The following is a 9,463-nucleotide window of genomic DNA, read 5'->3' on the forward strand; positions in this document are numbered from 1 at the left end:
TGAGATCTTATTAATAATATGTTGAAACTTGTTTTGAAGTTTATGGTTTACAGAAGTGTCCCTCGTTCTGCAGCCAACAATCAAACCGATCAAGCCAACCTCGACGTTGACCACGCTCCCCGTTCGAACCGTTCCTATTTTAAAAAGTCACTCTTGGCGGGTTCAGTGTTTTTATTATTTGTTCTAGTTTCTTGTTTCGTTTGGTCATCCTTTTTGAGGGGAAGTTGCACAGCTGCTATATAATAGATGCGGTGGAATGGCCTTCTGTCTATTAATAGATTATTGCCATATTATCAATAACAAGGAAAGGTGCAAAATTGATTTCAAGATATTCATATTGGCTGTAAAAAAAAAATCAACAACAAAGTTTGTATTTATTGTGTACAAATGTTAATAAAAAATATGTGAAAATTCTCAGGGTTTTTATGTGTGTGTGTGTGTGTGTGTGTGTGTGTAATCTGCAATCTTGAGTATACATTCATGTGTGTTTAGTACGTTCAGCCCTCCTCCTGTAGGATGGGTGTGTTGCCCTTCAAGGCACAGCGAGAACATAGAACAGAACTTCCTTCCTACTCCAGGACACCAACATGGGGCAGAGAGGCAAGCGGTCCACATCTGTAGTGTTCAACCTAGATTTAGAGCTGTATGAGTGGTAACGTGTATTGTATCATGACTGTGGATGGCATGTATCCTCCACACTGAAGACTGTTTATTGTTTATTTTTTTCCCATCAAAACCATTGAGACCCCGGTCGGACGAGGGGGAATGGAACAGTCTTCGCTGGGATCACGGCCCTGCACCTCCTGTGTGAAGATCTACCTCATCTCCAACCCAGAAGGTAAGCCAGTGACTGGTGGGCTGCATGTTTCCGAAATCTAGCCGCTCTAGTCTAGCTAAATAAAACACTCATTTAGAACGAATATCATATTGCTTATATATTGCTTATGTATTGCCTCTCCATCTTGGGACCCCAGGTCTTGGGTGAAGTTTTCCATTGAGGTGGTATTGTTTGTTTATGGCTGCGTGTGTGTGTGTGTGTGTGTGTGTGTGTGTGTGTGTGTGTGTGTGTGTGTGTGTGTGTGTGTGTGTGTGTGTGTGTGTGTGTGTGTGTGTGTGTGTGTGTGTGTGTGTGTGTGTGTGTGTGTGTGTAAACACAGATTCGGTTGCGGAGCGCAGGGCATTGAGAGAGAGTGTGTTCCCCAGACTACGAGAGCACTACAGGAACACGCATGGACTAGATCTCATGGTAAGGCTGCCTCTAGATAAAAAAGTAATATGTCCTGATTGGCTCATAATAAAATGTGGTGGAGGCATATTAATAGGTGGTGTAGGTGTGTGTGTGCGTGCGTGTGTGCGTGTGTGTATGTGCCTGTGCGCGTGCGTGTGTGTGTGTGCGTGTGTGTGTGTGTGTGTGTGTGTGTGCGCGCGCATGCTTGTGTGTATGAGTTTTTATTCCTCCATGTGGGCTTCTTGCCTGCATCTGAGCGGATCTCCCAGCTGACGTATGAACACAATTTCAAGCGCGTCTGTGATTCCTGTGTAACGTTATCTGTGTGCATGCGTTCCTGCAGGTGACGGACCCGTGTGAGTCCAGTGATCCAAGGAGATGGCCTGACCAGAGGACCAGGCAGCAGCTGATATATGAATGTCAAAACAACTCCAATGGACCCTTCTTACTGGTTAACACACAACAATGATTTACAAAATAAGTGTTCCAGACAATAATGTCCTTAGTAGCATCGTGTGGTACAGGAGTCGTGTAACAGATCTGTTATGAATCGAGAATCCGTCGTTAAAATAGGAGATCATAAATAACGCAAATACTAGTTTTAAATGCATGGAATGAATTAGACTAACAAGAACTTTAAATTCAAAACAAGACCAACAAGGCTTCTGTGATGTTGAGTTTTGTTCACTGTTTTAATGCCTCACCCATTGCTGTTGGTCCTTCTATGTCCACATGGGGGCACTGCAGGCTCTGGTGGGACATCAGTACGGCAGGGCCGGACTGCCTTCACAGTTGGAGGTGGCAGAGTACCAGACGTTGCTCCAGGTGTGCCAGCGAGCAGGGATCACGACCAGTGCCCTGGAAGAGGCCTACCTGAGGGACGAGAACTCCATCCTGCCCTCCTATTGGCTGCGGGCGCGGGCCTGTCGAAGTGAAGGCCCTATGGAGAGCAACGTGAGCTTGACTCAGTGGATTGATGGGATGATAGAATGGGCAGTTTTTTTCTACTTATGGTTATTAAAACAATGCAGTACTGAGAGTGCCAGTGTACAGATACAGGTTTTATTTTCTTAAAAAATTTTTTTGGAAATGAGTATTTCCAGAACATACTTTACAACGCCCACCCTTATGCCTACCTCATTTCCTTTCTCCTCTCAATCCATCCCGAATGGGGTGTAATGTAATCGATAAATTATGTTACGAATGGGCATTGTGTTTGATTTGTTTGTGCCTGATTGCTATTGTAGTTATTTTATTTGTCTGATTTTTCAGGGGGGTGGGTGTTAGGGTTGTGGGGGAGGGTAACGCTACATACGTTACTTCATTTCTATTAGAGATAAATGTATTTAAACTAGAAAACATTGTGACATGACATTGGATGCAAGTATTGTATCATATATTTGCATTTGTGGGATGAATACATTACACACATGAGTACATTGTGTCCTGCTTCACAGGGAGAGGTAGAAGAGGAAGACCAGAGAAAGAGGAGAGATGAAGGAGAGGAGGCGCTGAAAGTATTTCAGACTGCACTGGGTCTTTGTGTCCTGCAAGGCCTAATGACGCAAGAGAGAGCCCACGACTATCTAAGATCAGGTAAGCCCATTGTGTCTGTGTGTGTGTGTGTGTGTGTGTGTGTGCATCTAGTTCTACTATCCTGACATGGGCCATTGGATTCCTCTACAGAGCTTGACGCTGATCTACGACTGGCTCTGCAGGTGGGCTCTGCTGATGACATCATGAGTCGCTGCCTGGTCTATGTTCACAGAATCCGCAATGCACTCGGCCGGAGGAGTGAACAAAAGCAGAGTGATCCAGACCAAGACCCACTACTCACTCCACATTTACTGGTATAACCACCAGGGTTTTATAGCCTATATAAACCACCATCAATCAATCAATCTCTGTCCACTTAAGAGCAGATAGTACACTACACAGCCACAGTGAGGCACTATTCAACCACCCTCTCGCCCACCTTTTGATGGAAATGAATGAATGATAAACATATGTTGTAGTTATCCTCTGTTTATTGAATTCAGAGCTGACATGATGTGTGATAGATCTTAACCTATATGTGGATATATCCTGTGATTTGGTCAATGCATAACAATAACATAACAAGGCTCCTCTCTTGCGATTACCTCCTCTCCTCTATTCTACGCCCATACTTTTTTTCTTTAAACACACAGCCGTCTGGTGACCACTTCCTGTTGCAGCTCTGTGATGACTTCCTGCCGAGCCTGATCACTTCCTCTCAGCTCCAGGTGTACACCACCACCACGGAATGTGACCGCAACCACGGCTACACGACGGCCAGGCGGCGAGCCTACACAGAATCTCTCTGTCACCAGGTGTACTCGGACCTGGTGGAGCTGGTCGACCACCCTCACCCCTTATCTGTCCGTCGCCAGGCACACCTTGGCGACGCGTTGGCCCGGGAGCTGGCCGCTCAGCAGGAACTGTCTGGTATCTTCTCACGTCTTTATGATGTCACTCGCCCAGAAGAGGAAGAGGTCAGAAAATGACCTTATTTTAATTCAAAGAATTTTGTTAGCTTCAACTTATTTGATTTTGTATGCTTTAAACAGGCACCAGGTGTGAGTGTGATTAGCCATTACAAGCTGTTTGAAAATCTGCCTTCACACCTGGTCACACCTGGTGGCATAATATGCCCCTTTAAAGATGACATTTGTTGTTGCAGATAAAAACCTACTTGGTTGAGAGGGCTAACCAGCGCCCGCTAGTGGTGGGAGGCGGACCGTGCACTGGGAAAACAGTCCTGCTTGCACACTGCTGCCAGCAGGTAAAGTGTTGAAGAGGTTGATGTTGTCAGATTAAACATGTAGCATATTATCATTTGCCAGATTCATAATCTTTTTTGTGTCTTTTTGTGTAATTCATATGTAAACATATGCATATGTATATATACCATATTTATGCCTCTACACCAAGGGAACAGATGTCATTACAAATCAACCATTAACATGGAATCTACACAGTATTTTCTGGAGGGGACATCAATTATATAACCATCATATATTAAATGATCCACTGTAACAGACACACAGCCATCACACTCACTCACTGAAGACTGAATTATTTCACAACTTTCAGTAGTTAGAGGGGTCACCCCCCGTCCCGTCCCAGGATCTGTGCCCATGCTCTACAAATATACACTTGTTTATGAATAAAAACTGCTTCATAGAAATTCAGAAAAGGCATGTTCAAACCTACCACACCTGGGATATTAGTGCCTATTTAAAGCTAGGGATAGGTTATGTCTTCCTTCCCTTAAAGTAACATTCTGTTTCTGTTTTCTGATTCTCCACCAACAGGTGAAATCGTGGCTAGCCAATCAAGACCCAGTGATCATTCCTTATTTTGCTAACATAGCAATTAACCCTTCCCCAAAGCACTTTATCTCCATCCTCTGCCATCAAATAGTGTGCTGCTACAGACAACCACATGTCACCTCTGACCTTGACATCTCCAATAACCTGCCCTCCAACCTCGATCCTAATCATGAACCTTGTAGTGCAGAGAACCCCCATTCCAACCCTAATCTACGCTCTAGCATTGATCCCAAGCCCAAAGACCCTAACCCTCCAGAACCCAGACCCATACAAAGTATCCCCAGTCAGTATTTTGAACCCCATCTCTCTCCATCTTGGCTCAAAGATCAACTCTCCTCGCTCCTCACCAGTTTTCCTACTCCCAAACGGCCTGTTGTACTAATCCTGGACGGCCTGGATCAAATAAATGACGTGGATGTCCAACACGTGGTCCAATGCCTTCCTTCCCCTCTCCCCCCTAACGTCAAACTCATCCTATCAGTGTCCAACCGTCACACACAGGCCTTACAAGCCATCCAACTACACTACCCAGAATGCACTTCTTCGCCTCTCTCTGTTTCGCACAGCAGTGTGCCTACCGAGAACAGGGAGAGGAAGGGTTTACTGATGGAAACGGGTCAGACACAGAGCAAAGGCTATGGGTTTGTAGAGTTGAAGTCGGTGGAGAGGAGACAGTGTGTCAGGATGGTTGCCTCCCTGCTCAGCCTTTCTGGAAGGAGAGTCACCTCTGGGCAGCAGACTCTGGTTAACAAGGCTCTGGGCTCTTGTTCTCTGATTTTCTACGCTCGCCTTCTGCACTCGCACACTTTGCTCTGGACCTCAGGTATAACGTATATTTATATTATATACAATCCCTTATAGTTAGGTTATTAAACCATTAATCACAACTAAGGTAATTTCAGTCATTACAATTGTTACAATATTTCTTGAGATTATGATGTTGTACATCAGCAACAACATTTTTTTTTGTTCTTTCAACTTCATAGATTCGGAAGTGATGGAATCCTCTCTCCCCAATGGCGTCCATGCATCCATCTCTGCATTGCTGGACGTCCTCGAGGAGAAACACGGTCCGTGTCTGGTGCGTTGCTGCCTGTCCTACCTCACCCTCTCCAGGACCGGGCTCACTGAGGCTGAGCTCACTGACCTGCTGTCAAGTGACGACGAGGTGTTGATGATGTATGAGTATATGCGGAGAAGTGAGGCCCACTCATCCAGGTTGAGGGTACCTCATGTGGATGTGGAGAGACTCCTGCTGGACTTGAGGTTGTTTCTCTGCAGGAGGACTGTGGCGGCGGGGACACGCGTGTTGTTTTGGGTGTGCAGGCATTTCGGCCTGGTGGTGACTAAGAAGTACCTAGGTTGTCACGAGTTGAGGAAGCAGCTTCATTCAGAGATGGCCGACTATTTCAATGGCCGATGGGCGTTTGGAAATGCAAAACCACTCGTTATTACGAGGGAGCCAGAGCCATCAAGAACGACAGAGTTGGAGTCAAGCAAAACTAATGCCGCTTCTTCTGAAACGGCCAAAACGGCGGTGTACATAGACAGGCAGCCACCATGTCAGCCCTTTGTCTTCAGGTCTTCCGATTCGTTGTCCTCTGTTTGCAAAGAGGTTGGTCTAGTTAACCTAAGGAGGATCATAGAGTTGCCCCATCACCTGCAAGAGAGTGAAAGGTGGGAAGAGTTAGAGCATAAGTTATTACTGTCTCTTGGCTTTCAGCAGGCCATGGTTCTAGCAGGTCTTTTGGGGGATCTGGTAGACATGTTGTTCGGAGAGAGAAGGTCACAAATGGTTACATTGCCCAGGGAACGAGTCCTCTTAGCCCGCATGCTGAAATCAACTGCATGCATCCTTCAAAGCTCTCCCGAGGAGCTCCCAATGTTGATGGAGACCAGGGTTCTTCCTTTTGTCGGAGTCTACCCAGAACTGGAAGTCTACCTTCAGGAGATTGAACAGGAGAGGAGAAGAAGAGGAAGCGGCATTAGTGTTGTGCTTTGCCCTGCTTCTTCCATCCTTCCCTCAATTCAGTGTTCCTTGAGTGAGGGGATACGAGGGCAAAGCTGTGTCAAAGAAGTTGCTGTGACAGCCTGCAATGTTGTAGTTGGGGTCATGGAAAGTGGTATTGCTTGGATGTGGAGATGCCCTTGGAGGGAGGTAGAGGAACTGTCCTTGAGCAACAAACAACAAAAAGTGAAGTTTTCTCGAGTGAAGAGCACTGGTAGAAGAATCTTGCTGTCCACATACTGCAACATGCTTTTCTTATTGGATGTCAACAGCCCAGAGATGTTTGTAGCAGTTGAGGCCCCACTGGAAACTGAGGAGTTCCAGGGTGAGACAGATCAACTGACACACATGGTGGAGGGATGTGTGGAGACTGAGGAACATATGTGTGTGTGGTGGAAGGACAAATGTTTTGTGTGTGTGTTTCATGGCACGGACGGCAAACCTCAGATTTTTCAGTGTCAGAACCTTGTGACCTGTTTGGTTTGTTCCACTGATGGTCGTTACATGTATTGTGGGCAGGAGACGGGGGAAGTGGCTATATTTGACATTTACAACACCAATCCCGTTTGTGAATGTTCAAACCCAAATCAGAATGCTATTTTGTCAATAATCCTCTGTGAAGAACAGTGTGATATCATGGCATGTGTTGACATTACCGGAAATATAATGCTTTGGAATGTGGATGGAAGACAACCCCAACCTGCTTTTGAACGTGAGTGTTGTAGCGGCAAAAGTGGGAACGGCATTCTCAATTTGGATTATTGCTATGATCTAGCCACCTTATTGGTCTGCAAAGCTCAACATATTACACTGTGGAACACCTGTGAATGGGTAACTTTGGGCCAGTTTATGACTCCACAGGGAAAGACTTTCCTCCATGCATTGCTAGCCCAGGAAGGTCATCTCTTTCTGGCTTTGCTACAATCCTGTTCCCTTGTCCTGGTGTGGAATATAAGCAGTGGGGAATGTGTTCTTTCCCTTGACACAAGCAGCAGCACATCTGTTCCTAGACTTCTCAAAACAACCTCAGGTTTTATCACTATCACTCCTCATGGTTGTCTCTCAATGTGGGACTCTGGAGTTATAAATGCAGCTGGTATGTCCCCAAAAATGTCATATGGGGTTAGCCAGGTGGTGGCCGATGAGGTTGGGGAGAGGTTTTACACAGCAGACGGCTCAGTGGCAGTATGGGGTTGGAGCTTGCGGACAGGAGATCCGGAAGTGAACTTCATTCATGATGAGCCTGTGGAAAAAATCATGCTCTCTCCAGACAACAGCCATCTTGTGTCAGTCTCAGGCGGAGATATCTACGTTTGGCAACTGGACATGCGTCAGAACAGCTTCCGTGTCAGAGGCAGCAGTGCAACAGACATTCTCATCACCCCAAACAGTAAATTTGCAGTGAGTCTCTGCGAGAGAGGCCTATCGCGAGTTTGGAACCTGCAAAATGGTGGTGTTGTGTGCCACATACACCTTTACCTAGCCGCAGCCAAGGTGTCAACTGAAAGCACCTTTCTGATTGGCCTTCGCCAAGGAGACCTGCTGGCCACAAACCTTTGGTCAGGCACCATCAGTAAGCGCTTCTCCCATGCAGAATACTCTGAGCATGTTGTGGCGTTCCACATGCTTCCACAACAGCCAGACTTTGTGTTGGTGATGGGTTCCAGTGGAGTTGTGTATACCTGGAAGGTAACGATGGACACAGTGTTGCAGCAGTTTCAACTCCCTCGCTCATTTAGCATTCAGCCACATGTCTTCCAGACATCCTCCGCTGGAAGCTTTGTGCTCCTTTCCACAAACAACGACAGCATGGCCTACTTGGACCTCTCCACACACCGAGCCTGCTCTGTGAAGGTGGAAGGTGCTGCTTTTGCAGTCTGTCTGGACAGAGCAGGGCGCTACGCTGTATGCCTGTCTCAGCCCCCTGCCCAGACCTCACAGTGTTTCTGTGATGTGCATCCAGAGTTTGCGCTGACGGTGATACGACTTGCTGATGGGGGGAAAGTAGGGATGATGCGTATGTGCAAGACGCCATTGGCCCTGGCTGTCTGTGAGCAGCTGTATGTATATGTGGGGTTTCATGATGGATCTGTCTGTGCGTATTCCATCTTGGATCTCATAAATAAACAGGAATGTTCTGTCAGGGGCAGGAACAATTTGATTGGCTTGAAAAAACATTGCTTATGCGGCACAGTCCCTATGAGATTGTTACCTTTAGCATTCCCTAATATTACATGGCCATAAAGACCTATCTCCCTGAACAAAAAATACAAGATGAAATTATTTATTGATCATACACTGTTTTTGTGTTTGATTGAAACCCTTCGAAAATGCTCTCAATTTCTCCATTCCTTTCTTATGTGTACTCTTTTTCATTACTTTTTCTTTGTAATGCATAACTGCTACTTTAGCTAATGTATCTTATCTATGAACAAATACAACTTTTTTGGTGATAATTTTATCACAGAAAATAAAACATTGTGTAACATTGTGTACTCACATATATAACAGTAATATATGTACAATTATTCACACACACACACACACACGCACGCGCACACGACTTGGCTCCTCTATATTAATAAAATAAAATAATAAAATAAACAATATAATAATAAAAAAAAAAATAAAAAAAAAAAATAAATAATAAATAAATATAATAAATAAACATTCTCATTTAATATCAATGTTATGCTTTATCATAGGGTTTTTCTTGGTCAAATTGATAATAAACTACTAGCTAAAGTAATAAAGTAGATTGAATTATAAACATTTTTGTGGATGGCATAAATAAAGGAACTCTGGGACAGGGAAAAAAAGCATATGGTGGATTTTAGATTTTGTAGTCGATTTGATGACATTTTTTAGGATTTA

At 45.0% G+C, this 9,463-nt stretch overlaps 2 protein-coding genes across 2 annotated transcripts in view; both read left to right on the forward strand.

Annotated features, from left to right (window-relative positions):
- The window catches only part of LOC311342093 (NACHT and WD repeat domain-containing protein 2-like), a 6,139-nt gene extending 1,090 nt beyond the window's left edge, over window positions 1-5,049 (forward strand). The window contains 10 exon segments of the mRNA XM_084466926.1: window positions 1-838; window positions 1,158-1,246; window positions 1,572-1,679; window positions 1,976-2,182; window positions 2,686-2,824; window positions 2,915-3,078; window positions 3,418-3,741; window positions 3,930-4,031; window positions 4,564-4,800; window positions 4,802-5,049. The exon segment at window positions 1-838 is cut by the window's left edge and continues 1,090 nt beyond it. Coding sequence (XP_084323052.1) covers window positions 766-838; window positions 1,158-1,246; window positions 1,572-1,679; window positions 1,976-2,182; window positions 2,686-2,824; window positions 2,915-3,078; window positions 3,418-3,741; window positions 3,930-4,031; window positions 4,564-4,800; window positions 4,802-4,963 — 1,605 coding nt within the window. The 5' untranslated portion in view covers window positions 1-765 and the 3' untranslated portion in view covers window positions 4,964-5,049.
- Window positions 5,050-5,441: 392 nt separating this feature from the next.
- On the forward strand, window positions 5,442-9,085 carry LOC311342092 (NACHT and WD repeat domain-containing protein 2-like). Its single transcript, XM_084466925.1, has one exon. It carries the CDS (start codon window positions 5,516-5,518, stop codon window positions 8,831-8,833), a length of 3,318 nt encoding a protein of 1,105 aa, XP_084323051.1. The 5' UTR covers window positions 5,442-5,515; the 3' UTR covers window positions 8,834-9,085.
- The last annotated feature ends 378 nt before the right edge of the window (window positions 9,086-9,463 follow it).

The sequence above is a fragment of the Micromesistius poutassou genome (genome assembly GCF_964030765.1).
Source record: "Micromesistius poutassou genome assembly, chromosome: 4".
NCBI lineage: Eukaryota > Metazoa > Chordata > Actinopteri > Gadiformes > Gadidae > Micromesistius > Micromesistius poutassou.